At 37.8% G+C, this 13,389-nt stretch overlaps 1 protein-coding gene across 5 annotated transcripts in view; it reads right to left on the reverse strand.

Moving 5' to 3' along the window:
- RANBP3L (RAN binding protein 3 like) overlaps positions 1–13,389 on the reverse strand; it is a 47,479-nt gene that overhangs the window by 14,590 nt on the left and 19,500 nt on the right. The window contains exons 2-7 of one of the 5 annotated variants that reach the window (XM_087443035.1): positions 6,328–6,386; positions 5,399–5,438; positions 4,822–4,839; positions 3,941–4,015; positions 1,005–1,076; positions 523–662 (exon numbers count right to left, since the gene is read on the reverse strand). In XM_087443035.1, coding sequence (XP_087299161.1) covers positions 523–662; positions 1,005–1,076; positions 3,941–4,015; positions 4,822–4,839; positions 5,399–5,438; positions 6,328–6,386 — 404 coding nt within the window. Of the gene's footprint in view, positions 1–522; positions 663–1,004; positions 1,077–3,940; positions 4,016–4,821; positions 4,900–5,398; positions 5,439–6,327; positions 6,387–13,389 lie in introns of all 5 variants that reach the window. The other 4 variants (XM_004422740.3, XM_087443037.1, XM_087443034.1 and 1 more) reach the window with 4 other exon arrangements.

Here is a 13,389-nt window from a genome sequence, read left to right on the forward strand (position 1 = left end):
AAGAGAGAATTTTTATCTGTCTCCAGAGGCTTTCCAAGCTCTCCCACTTACACTGCGTAGGTAGTTCCCTGTTCCTCTTATCAATGAAGATGGGTCCCTGGTGTGACCTAAACTGGCAAAGCCACAATAGGATGTCAACTGATTGAGGATGCAGAAAATCCCTGTCCCTTTTTTGACTTCTGACTCCCGGCCCCTGCCACTTCATTGCTCCCCCTATTCTCACATGGGATCAGTACACTGGAACAAGACCCCAAGGGTTCCCACTGCTTAGGACTCAGCTTTACAACTTGGGAGACACCACAAGACTTGTTCCTGGGAACAACTCTCCAATTAAGAGGACAAGTTTAATAAGGTTACCGAGGGCTTTTTGCTGTCTAGTCTAGGTGTTTCTCCAGCCTGGCTGCTGCTTCAGCAACAGAACAAAGCTTAGGCAGCCCCTAATTCTGGATATGGGGCCCACAGCAATCTACTAAAAGAAGGATGAGGGATTCAGGTCAGTCCTACCATAGGAGGTTTTCTTACCTTATTTTTTGTTTTTTCTTTAGTCTTGCATGATTCCAAGGCATTGTGTCCAAATGTTTTCCTTATTTTTTCACACCTTTGAGCTTCAGGTGGCTGCAAAATAGCAGGTCTTAGAACATGTTCAGAATGTTTCACAGGACCTTAAAAGAACAGAATTAAAGGTCAATGTATCTTTAGTGAAATACTTCTTCCTCTCTATTTTTGACGAATTTAATGCTTATTTTCTAAAGTCATCATTAAATGAGGGGTTAATGTTAACTAATCAGTCAAAATAGCCAGTGATGTGTACTACTTACTTCCAGCCTAGCTTTTACCTAATTACTATGCATTTTGACCACAAAACTCAGCTTACCAAATATATTTCTTCATGTTTTGTCACTCAGCCCTACCTCCATGCCCCCAACACACACATTCACACAGATTAAAATATAGATGGTAAAATGTAAAATTTCTGAGGTTCTTGTAAGAGAGAAGCTACATACCTTGTTCCACACTATTCATATCAATATTCCTTTGCACAAGAGTTGATGTCATAAAAACATTGTTTTTCTTCACTGTAAGAAAAAATGTTTAGAAAAATTTGAATCTATGAGACTGTGTCAGTTTTCTACATGATTTGGGCTTTAACTGTACTGAACTCACCGGTAGATGTCGCTGTTGGCACTAAGAGTAGTAGGCAGTGCCCACGAGAGCACGGGTTCTGCTTAAGATGCCTGATGGCAAGACGAGAGCTTTGCTACATAATTCTGTTTACTCTCAGAAATACAAGGTTGCTAACAGATTAGGCAGTCTTCTCTAGAATCACGAAATAGAGTAGTGAGAGAAATTCTACAGATTATAAAATCTGAATTAGTAATGGACCCTCTGTGTGCATAAATATATATTTCTTATGGAATGTCGTAAAACTGTTAGCAAATTCTGCCTCTCTTTCTCTCCAATGCTATCTGAAGAGAAAAGTACAGATGACCATTATGGTAGGTTATTTTTGTATGAAGTGTATTGGTGGGGTAAGACTGCGGTGGCGGCTCCAAGTATAGAATTACTATACATTTCAAAGAGATTACCCCTTGGTTGCGTGGGGGATCAGAACTGACCACCCCAAAAAAGTGTCTCTTTGCCTTGGCTTGATTATTTTTAAGAACAAAAGACTCTGAAAGAAACTTTGGCCTTTCCCCTAACCACGTAAAAGAATTTAAGATAAAAGGCCTGTCCCTGGGATGGGCCATTGCCGTGGATAACTCTGGGTGTAGGTAGACTGTGAGCGTCCTTGCTAAGCCCATTCTTATCAAAGTTCTGTTTACCAAACATTTGCTTTTCCATCTGCATGTGAATTGCCTTCCTCCCCTTTGAAGTCTCAAACCACTACCCTCAACATCCTCCTTTGTCTTTAGCCGAAGATGCTATTTAAGACGACAACCTCAGCCAGATGGCTGAGTTACCCAGTTTTTCCTGGTCTCTCCCACGGATACATGTTATAAAGCTTTGTTTGATTTTCTCCTGTTATTCTGTCTCATGTTAATTTAATTTGTCCCAGCCAGAAGGACCTAGAGTGCACAGAGGAAATCTCTTCCTCCCCTACAGTTGTAAATTGCAGAAACAGCAACCTTGGAGCATTTGATTAACAGAGATGAGAAAAGAATAAGACTCGCTTCTTCAAAATATTATAACATATTTTAAATGTTGGAGTAGAATTGCTTCTCTAACTCAAAGTTCAATTAAATGGTTTAATGTGATCTTTATTATTGAAAATCAACAATGAATGGGCCATATTAAAATTGTACTATTTTTCTCTATTCCAACACCACCAACGTTCTGCACAACATAAAATGGAATGGTAGTTATGATATCAATGTTCCTTTATTCATTCTTTCTTTTGGTGTATGTGTGTCCGATCCAAAAAAAAAAAAAAAAAAAAAACGAATTGAAGCAGATATCCAGATAACTTAAAGCCATCCCTTTGCTTTATACACAAATTCAATAAACCAAATCTTCTAGGAACAGGACCCCTATTCCTCATCTTTAACTTGCCAGCCGGGTTTAGATGGGGCCTATTGAGGCAGAAAGTATTTCCTTTGTATCTGAAAGGTGTCTGACATATTGTTGCTCAGTCATGCTTGCAATTATTAATAAGAATATAACCTCATTGGTTTGAAAACTCTGTGGTTCCCAAGTAGAGAAGGATCAGTTAAAAGGAAGTGACTAGGGGCCGGCCCGTGGCGTAGCGGTTAAGTGTGGGCGCTCCACAGCGGCCAGGGTTCGGATTCCCGGCGTGCACCAATGCACCGCTTGTCAGGCCATGCTGTGGCGGCATCCCATATAGAGTAGAAGAAGATGGGCACGGATGTTGGCGTCAGGGCCAATCTTCCTCAGCAAAAAGAGGAGGATTGGGATGGATGTTAGCTCAGGGCTGATCTTCCTCACAAAAAAAAAAAAAGGAAGTGAATAGTTTGTATTTTTTATTTCTTAGTGGTAAGCTTAACTCAGAAAAGGCAGTTGGTTGTTCAGTAGAAACAAAAACACACAAGAAATCAAATCATAACGTTAATGTAGCGAATGTTCCAACCACTTCAAATACTTTGTTATGATAAAATAGTTTCACTGAGCAAAGCATTACAAATTTCAAATAAAAAGAAGTAATGTTGAGCTGGCCCCGTGGCTTAGCGGTTAAATATGCGTGCTCTGCTACTGGCGGCCCGCGTTTGGAACCCGGGCGCGCACCTACGCACCGCTGCTCCTGCGCACTGCTGCTCCGGCCATGCTGAGGCCGCGTCCCACATACAGCAACTAGAAGGATGTGCAGCTATGACATACAACTATCTACTGGGGCTTTGGGGGGGGAAAAAAAAGGAGGAGGATTGGCAATAGATGTTAGCTCAGAGCCGGTCTTCCTCAGCAAAAAGAGGAGGATTAGCATGGATGTTAGCTCAGGGCTGATCTTCCTCACAAAAACAAAAAAAAAGAAGTAATGTTGTAATTAGTGAAGAGTTCAAAAGGAATCATATTCCAAACTTGAGAATACAAATCTAAAATATAAACTTTGGAATAAGAATCTAAAGCATAGTTGTATATTTTGAGTACTGTATATATTATAAACCGTATAGATGGACCATAATAAGTAAAATAAAGCAAGTTATTGTATAGGGCTGCCATATATAACATTTTGCTATCATAAACATGAAATCTGAAAAAACATCATCAAGTTCAAACTTTCTACCAAAAATAAACAGATATACTGTCTGGATTTGTGGAGTTGGAATTCATAAGGTATTCTTCTACGCATATTTTGCTAAGGCCTCTATTTTATTTGCCATTAAATGTCAACATTTTATAATAGCTGAGAAAGAAAGCTCACCATTAATGAGAATGGATTTTGAAAAGTCAGAGTGCTGGCTTTGAGGTTCTATAAGCTCTTTATTACCTGGCCCAGAAGGGGGGAAGGTCGGGAGGTCGGTGAAGGATGATGATCTCATTCGCTTCTGGGACAAACTTGATGCTAAAAGCAGATTGCAAACTGAAGTCAATAAAGAAGTGGGTTTTTATGTTTCTTTTGATTTGGACTTTTGTTCTTTCAGAAAAATCTCTCTATCAGTAATTTAGAAAAGGTTTTGTATTTTTATCAACAGAAAAAAAGTGTACCTCTGCTGAGAATTATAAATTAATTTTCATTCAATTCAATAAATATTTGAGTGCTCGCCATGTGTAAGACACTATCAGGCACGAAGATGACCTCAAGGAACTCACAGTGGAGGAGACAGACATTCACATAAATAGCTGTATTACAAGGCAGAAGGCAATATGATCCATTATAAAAGGAATCACCAGAGAGCTTGCGTGTAGAAGAGAGGCAAACCAGGTTAGTGATTTACTCAGAACACAGTATATGATGGAGTTCTTAAAATAAAGTGTCTTTTTTAAAAGGCAGACATCTACCTATTTAAGTAGATATTTACTTAGGGGAATGTGACAGTTTCCCCTAATTACAAAGCTAATACCCACTTAATGCAGAAACTTTGGAAACAGCAAAATATAAAGAGGGAGAGAAAAAGCCCAAATTGCTTATAATCCCATTACCTAAGATAACCATTGCTAACATTGGGCTGTGTCCTTTCCAATGTTGATACATTGAATTTTTAAATAGTGACTCACTGTACAATCCATTGTATAGATTGTGTTTTCATATAACAATGTACTATAAACACTGTCCAATGAGTAGACTTTCTTATCCATTTGAAAAGCTTCTTAGTAATTTCACACTTAAACATAACAGTGAACAGCCAATGCCATCAAGTCTATACCTACCTCCTTGGGACTGAGAATCTGCAGTATGCACACTAAAAGATGAAGACCGTACGCGCTTTCTTGAAAAACCATTACATTCTGCAAGAAATTCAATGCGAAGAGTAAAATTGCTTGCAATAACAAATTATCCCCAACCAATGATATGGGAGGATAAATAGAATTTCCTTTTGTCTATATATCACTATTTGATAACATGTTAGCTCCTGAAGCACAATCTTAAATATTGGAGTTAACAGCTTGGTGATTAGAAACCGATAGGCATACCATCCTAGTATGAAACAATTAAAAACAAGTGGCTTCAACAAGAAATTGCAGACGAATTCCGAGATTGTATAAGAATGTTTTTGGTTGGTTGAGACACAGGCAGTGGAAAATCATGGGATTTTAGAGTTGCTAACATCAGTGTTCTCAGGGACATGCATGTCACCTTTCAAAATAAAAGCCAGTCTACTTTCATGTTTAAACACAAGAAAGACCATTAAGTTTTATGTAGTCTGTGCCACATGCCAAAATGCTTGTGCCTGCTTATTGCCTTTGTATAAAGATGGATTTTGAAATACAGGGTGTAAATCATTACCATGTTCTGCTGCTTCATACAGGGTGTCTTCTGCAGGTCTCTGGAAGGAAACAAAGCTGCCAGTGAGAGCTGAGTGTTTGCTATTTTTATGTTAGATTTCCACCCTGTCACTTTGTAAAAGAATTCTCAGAAGCCAGGTCTATTTAGCTAGGCCAGGACAAAGTCGCTCACTTTTACTCACCAGGCAAGTATTCAAGAAAAAGCAAAGTCTTATCAGAGTGGTTTTATGTTTCAGTGACTGCAGAATCCCCTGCGGGAGCCTGTTTAAAACGAAGATTTTGAAACACCAACTCTCAGGATTCTGAAGCACTTGACCTGGGTGGGTGAAGGGGGAGGGGCAGGAATCTGCTTTTTCAACCAGGGCTTAGGGGTTGAGTTTTTCTTTAGTTTTGTGCATAGTAGTATAAATTAGCTGCATAAGCAAGAACGAATAACAAGAAAATACTGATTAAGCTAAAGTGAGAATGCTACTAATCTTGTAGTTTGTCTTTCAAAGCAGGTAATTTTAGTGTGATGCTGAAAAAGCAGATAGGATCCGTAAGATCCCTTTTAAATCAAATATCACAGTTTAGAACTTATTTCATACCAAGTTTTAGGCTAGGTCAGTGGTGGAGACCCATGAGGAGCATTAGCCCTCCTAATCTCTTTCAGTCTCTCCCCTTTCCAAGTCACCCCCAAAAAACCCATAATTTTAGTAAAAGTGTCATGTTATCCACAGCTTCAAGACGAGGCCTCTCGCTTCCCATTTCAACCAAATAGCGGTCAGTAAATCCCTACTATATGAATATTCTGCAGGCACTACTCTGCTGAGTGAAGAACAAGAGAATAAACTCATGCAGCAGCGATATCATTTAGGATAGCTAGCTTCTTGAAATACAATCTTCTTGGTCAAAGTAAAAATCAAACAAAGAAAAGTAGCTAGATTTTACCTTAAAAGTTCGTTCTCTCTTTTCAAAAACAAATATTGGTTGAGCAATGATAGATTTTTCTGTAAAAGAAAAAGAACAGGCAAGAAATGAAACCGTATTCTGACATTACTAACACCAACTAAAATATTTGAAGATCTTTTTGTTTTGTCTTTTTCCCTGACTTTGGGTAAAACCCCAACTGTTTTACATGGATACTATAAATTACACATTTACACGTGATTTTAACGGTTAATTACAGAAATAAATATTTGGAGAAAGTGATAGTAATATATTTTCATAAATAGAGAGATCATCCCATTAAAAGAATATGCTTTAAGTGGTTAAGAAAACAAAATATAATTACCTGCCGTTGGAATCTCATCAGGGCATACTGATTAACATCTTTACTTTTAGAATAAAAAGTTTCAAAGGGTGAAAAATCTCATCTGAGAAAACTGCTTCTACTTGGATGGGATCTCAAGGTATAAATGGTATAGATGTGCTACATTCCATCCTTAAAATGATCCGAAATAATTTATATTTCCTTGACTAGAGTAGTCATATTCTAAGCCATGTTTTCAATACTTAGACTAAGAATCAGTCTTAGTGTTATAAAGTAGCTAAAGTTTGTCTTCAGCCTTGACAACCTTATTAGTCTTTTATATTTTCCCATCTTAGGTAAGAGAATAGAGAGAAACTCATTCCATCTAGGGTATAAATGAGTAATAACAGCCTTAAATATCTGCACTCCAGAATTCTTAGAGAAAAGTATATGGTTCTTAAGAGCTTGGACTCTGGAGTTAGGCAAGCACATGACCACATACAAGTTCCACTACTAATTAGCTATATACTTAGGGAGACTTAATATGTCTGTACCTTAGTTTCCTCATCTGGAAAAAAAAAAAAAAAAGATTATAACAATACTTCATAGAGTTTATGTGAAGATTAAATGGATTTTTAGATATAATTACTTAGATTTTAACAAAACAAAAGCCTTAAAAAAGGATATTGAATATGAGCTGTGCCATCAATCCCCATTCCAAAACTCAACACTGGCATTCCTAACTTATGACAATACTTTCTTGATGAGCCTAAATACGACCTCAAAACTTTTCTCATAACAGGTTTCCAGCAGCCATCACCAATATTTTGTCCTGGCATACAAGCTAAGGTAATTTGTCATCCCTAGGCTGAATAAATACCACTCTGGCTGAGGAATTTCAAGGAACTACCAGACAATTACAACCTTTATATGCCAGAAGGGGTTTAGTAGTTCCCCACAATCTTATCCCATAAGAGACTGTCATAAACTCTGCCAGACTACCCTTTGCCAAGCTCCTGAGGCCATGTGAATGTGGGTACCTTCTTTCAGTCCAGTGCAGTCAACTGGTTCACTTTTTTATGGAAGTGCTTACCGCACTGTCTGCTCTTGGAGCCAAGGGAGTTCAGCTAAAAATGCTCAATAACATATTGCATTCCCATCTTTATTAAACTATAGCTCAGTTCTTTGTTCTTTCTCAAACAAACTCCTTTTCCAGCTATTACATAAGACTTAAGAAATGAGATCTCTAGTGACTTTGAAAGGAAATAATTTTTGTGAATGTGCAGGGAAATACTTATGAATCAGAATAATAAATGAGCCTCTTCTAAACTGGACTTAAGATAGTCATCCTTAAAATAGCATGACTTGGCCTAATCTTAGACAAAAAACATGTTAACTTTCCCTCTACCAAAATATACAGCTCAAAATGGGCAAAAGTGATCTTTAATGGCAGCATTAAGAAAGAATCACAAAGAATTACTTGCAGCTTGAAGGGCATATGATAAAGCAGGAAGGCCATTTTTATTCATTAATTCAACAAATATTTATTGAGCAGCTTTTTTGTGCCCACCACTGTACTAGGATCTATGTATACATTGTCTGATTGGAGGCAAATTAGCCTCAGTGCAACCACCTTCTCTCCATGACACTACCCAGTACATTAGTTAGAAAGCAGATAATCTCCCTACCCGCTTTTCCATCCGGAGTCTCTCCTCTTTTCCCAAGCAATTTTCTTGGCTCCAAAGACAAAGCCAAAAGGAAGCATTTATCAAGCCATTGGGTCCATAGCACTTTTCTTACCTGATCCAGTAGGAAAATTTGAAAATAAAAGCAAGTCCTTAAAATTATATAGTTTTAAATTTATCCTTCTTCTTTCTAATATATTCATTAATCAATCCACTTACTCAACAAATATATATTGAGGGGTGACTACATATGAGACACTTCACAAGATAAGAGAGAGAACTGAAGAGAGAAGACATTTACAAAGTAAGATGAGGCTGAAGACGAGGTTGGAGCTTTGCAAAGCCTTGTAGGTTGTGCCAAGATTTGTTTTTATTCCTAGAAAAATGAGAAGCCAATAAGAGATTTTAAGCAGTGGAGTGATTCATTCTGATATGCATTTTGTTTTTTAAGATCACTCTGCGTGCTGTGTGGAAAATGGATTGGGGGGAAGGGACTGAGAGAGAGGAAATAACGAAGAGGCTAATTAAGAAGTTAGTCTAAATTCTCGATAGAGCTGAAGAGAAAAGAGCTGACTAGGCTGCTCTATATTTCTTTGTTAATCTCGCATCCATGATTTTTTTTGAGGCAAATGGAATAATTAAAAGTTTGACATACAGTCTTCTGTTAAAAGGAATGAAGACAAGGGGATGGGGAAGAGAAACTTAAAAACTTAAAGATTAGGGGCCAGCCTGGTGGCATGGTGGTTAAGTTCACGTGCTCCGTTTCAGCGGCCTGGGGTTCGCAGGTTCGGATCGCAGGCGTTGACCTATGCACTGCTCATCAAGCCAGGCAGCGACAGCAAAAAGAGGAAGATTGGCAACAGATGTTAGCTCAGGGCTAATTTTCCTCTCGAAAAAAAAAACCAAAAAAAAACTTAAGGATTAATTTTGATGTTTTGCCTATTTTAAGGTTCACGTAGCACTTAGTGGATCCCTATATTCATTGTTTTCTGAAATACGTCATTAAAAGAAGACATTCATTCATCCCACAAATATTAAGTACCTGTTATATACAAGGAAGGGCACATCTATATAATGTATATGTATATCTATATATATATAGTACATATCTCTACATATGTACTATCTACGTAATTCTATCTATGTAATATCTATATAATTCTATAATTATCTATAAGTCTATCTATATAATAGCTATATAATTCAATCTTGGTTCTCCTGTAATTCTGCTCCACAATGGAGGTATGTGGTGGACCAAGGGTTTTTATCCAACATCTTGTCTAATTTAATCCTTTTAATCACTTTTTGAGTTAAATATGGTTTCTACCATATTTACAGATACTTACTTACGAATGAGGAAACTAAGGCTCCGTTAAGTGACTTGCTCAAAGTCATGCCACTAATAAGTGGCAAAACCTTTAATTAAACCCAGGCTCCCTCCTACAAAACCATTGATCTTAACTCCCACATGCCATATTGACATATATCATATATAATTCTACTGGCACAATGTCATGTTCTAAATGTATAATATACAATCCAGCACCATGCCAAGGAAACAGCAGTATAAAATAATGGCACTTATATTTTTGCAACTTTGTCAAAGTTGATTGACCATAACTGTACTTCTACTATATATATGTACTTCTACTCCCTCCAATCACAATGAAATAATAATAAATGGTAGAGGGCTTTCTGGGGGGAAGTGGGTGGGGGGAGGTAAGCCACCACAAAGACAAAGAAAACTAAAGAGAAATAATAGTGACAAAATTGTGGAAGCTGGAAAGTGGAAGGATGAGTGGCAACTGACTTAGCAGACCAGGAATCTGGACCTTAAGCCAGCAGTGGGGATGCTCGAAAGCAACCTGGTTTACTCCCCACAGAGCCACCAAAAGTCCAAGAATCGGTACCACTAAGTACTTCTGGAAGCAGAGGTGAAGTTTGGCTGAGAATAGGAAGACATTTTCTCTATTCAGCAGCAAAGCAACGTGTCCCACTCCTACCCTAGCAGAAGACTGGAGGGTTGTTCTCTGGAAAAGCTAGAACATCAGGCACAGTTTATAGTGGAGGTTCTATAATGAAAAGAGGGGGATTAGGTCAAAGCTTACATACTATGTTAGTTTCCTATTGTTACTATAAGAAAAGACCACAAGTTTAGTGGTTTAAAACAATACAAATTTGTTATCTTACAGTTCTGGGGTCAGAAGTCTAAAACGGGTTGGCAGGGCTGCATTCCTTCTGGAGGTTCACAGAACAATCCATTTCCTTGCCTTTCCAGCTTCTGGAGGCTGCCCTTATTCTTGGCTTGGGGCCCCACCTCACTCCAACCTCTGCTTCTGCTGCCACATCTCCTTTTCTGACTCTGACACTCCTGCCTCCCTCTTTGTCTTATAGTGACCTTTGTGATTGCATTGGGCCCACCTGAGTAATCTAGGATACTCTCCCTGTCTCAAGATCCTTAACTTATTCACATTTGCAAGATTTCTTTTGCCACGTAAATGTGCCTATTCACAGGTTCTGGGCATTAAGCTACAGACATCTTTAGGGAGCCGTTATTCTGCCTACCATGCATACAAAATATTGAGGCCCTTAGCGCTCTCTTTCTACTCAATACACAGAATGCTGGCAGCCAGATTTATTTCCTCCAGGCAGGAAATTAGAAGATTTTTTTCTCTGGAGAGTCTGACCAACCCAAAACAAAGGACCTGAAGACAAAGGAATTGCCCAATGAATGGTCAAGACAAATGATACATCCCCAGGTCAGGTACACAGAGCTGCCAATCAGCTTTTGAGTGAGTGCCCCTTTCTCAAATACAAGCAGGCAGCCAAGGATCACAAGACAAAAAATGCAATGTTTAAATGAATAAACAGGAGAAAAGTACATTGGATGAAAAAGACAACACAGAGAGCTTTTAAAAATACATACATATTATGTTAAGTGAAATAAGCCAGAAAGAGAAAGACAAACACTATATGATCTCACTCATATGTGGAATATAAACCAACACATGGACAGAGAAAACTGTATTGTGGTTACCACGGGCAATGGGGGTGGGGGGTGGGCACAAGGGGTGAAGGGAGACATATATATGGTGATGGACAAACAAAAATGTACAACCCAAAGTTTCACAATGTTATAAACTATTACATCAATAAAAAACAAAAATAACATGCTCAGATTTCAAAAATAAATTCTCTAAAAAGGCTAGATCATAAAAAAAAAAATATATATACATATATATATAATTAATATCCTCATAAAAATAAAACACCCATGAAGCAAAGGCAGAATACTATTTTTTTAAAAAAGAATAACAAAGAACAAGAATAAGCTTTTAGAAATTAGACTTTAAAATACGACAGTAGAATCAAAAGAATCAATACTGATTAAAAAATCAATAGAAGATTTAGAAAATAAAGTTGAGTAAGTAGCCAAGAAAACAGAGCAAAAGAGCAGAATTGGAAAATATGAGAAAAAAATAAGAAAACCCAGATGATCAGTCAAGAGTCAGTTCAATATCTGACTAAGAGGAGCTCTAGAAAAAGAGAATATAGAAAACAGAGGGGATGAGATGATCAACAAATAGACCATTAAGATTTCCCCAAATTGAAGGACATAGTTTCCAGATTGAGAGTCCATCCAATACTCAGGACAGTACCTGAAAATAGGCCCACACCAGTGCACATCATGAAATCTTAGAACACTAGGTGCTAAGAGCAACAAGAAAGGAGCAAAAGAGGTCACATACAAAGGGTCAAGTATCAGAATGGATTTAGGTTTCTCAACAACAACTCTGGAAATTACAGATCAAGGGGCCAATGTTTTTAACACTCTGAGGGGAAATGATTTCTAGTCTATAATTATATTTTAATATAAATCATTGATTAACTGTGAAGACATGGTAAAAAACATTTCCAGACTGCAGGATCTCAAAACAGATTTCCACATGCACCCATTCTCAGGATGCTTCTGGAGAAGATGCTCTACAAAAGACTACTAAACTAAGGATCCAAGAAACAGGAACGAACTCAAGAGAAACAAAGGCAGTCTCCGGGATGATGGTGAGGGGATAGCCCAGAATGACAGCAGTGTGCCAATTACAGACAGCAACGAGTCCACGATGGGGGAGGTCCCTGTGCAGACTCCAGGAGAGAAGTCTCCAAAAAGATGTGACTAAAACTAGTTGAATATCTCAAGTGGTTGAATATTCTGAAAGGATATTTAGATGATTGGAGGAGAGTTTGGAGATTGACTGGTAATAAATACATAGAGAAGTAAGAAAACAAAACAAAAACACAACACAATTATTAAATCCAGGGAAAAGAAAAAGTTGGGCAAGAAAGGAAAAGGAAGCTTAAATCTTACATGGATCAATTGCCATAGTTTCACGTGGTCACAATGGCGTCTACTGAATACTGATTTAATCAAATTTACCATGCAACAATTTTGGGAAGATGGGGAAATAGAAAGTATGCATGTGTGTGGTGGTAGTGATTATAGAGTCCAGAGAAATCTGTGAAAGGGATATAAATTCTTCCATAGTAGTGCCTAAACATAAATATAAAGAAATAGCATTTAATGCCCGATATTTGGAGATATGGAGGTTAATTCCAAAAGAAAGCTATGAGAGTTGGATGCTGTTGCCCCTGGGGATCAAGGAAAGTGAGAGCAAAGGAAGGGGCAAGGAGGAGACTGCTCTTTTTTCCAGAAAAGTCTTGTAGAACCAGTTTAAGATCCCTTAAACCACATGAATATGTATAACTTTGAAAAAATAAAAACTAAATTTCAAAATAATTCCTTCTCTACCATAGTGCCAGATGTCCATAATTAAAGGACAAATCTTATGCTCCCTGCCAAGAATAGATTTCTTATTGAGTTATACTGCATAGCAAGCATCCAATATCTTATTTCTTAGGCCTAATTATTCTTTGCATAGAAATATATGGAAATAAAAGTGTGAGCAAGATGGATTCACTGAGTTCAGAATGCAATGGAAACTCCCCTTGAATAACTGGAGATCTGCTCTTTATAATGCCATTTAAACTTTTGAGCGGCATTCATGTTTCCATCCTTCA

Source organism: Ceratotherium simum, chromosome 18 (assembly GCF_057802395.1).
Source record: "Ceratotherium simum simum isolate JZ-2026a chromosome 18, ASM5780239v1, whole genome shotgun sequence".
In the NCBI taxonomy this organism is placed as follows: domain Eukaryota; kingdom Metazoa; phylum Chordata; class Mammalia; order Perissodactyla; family Rhinocerotidae; genus Ceratotherium; species Ceratotherium simum.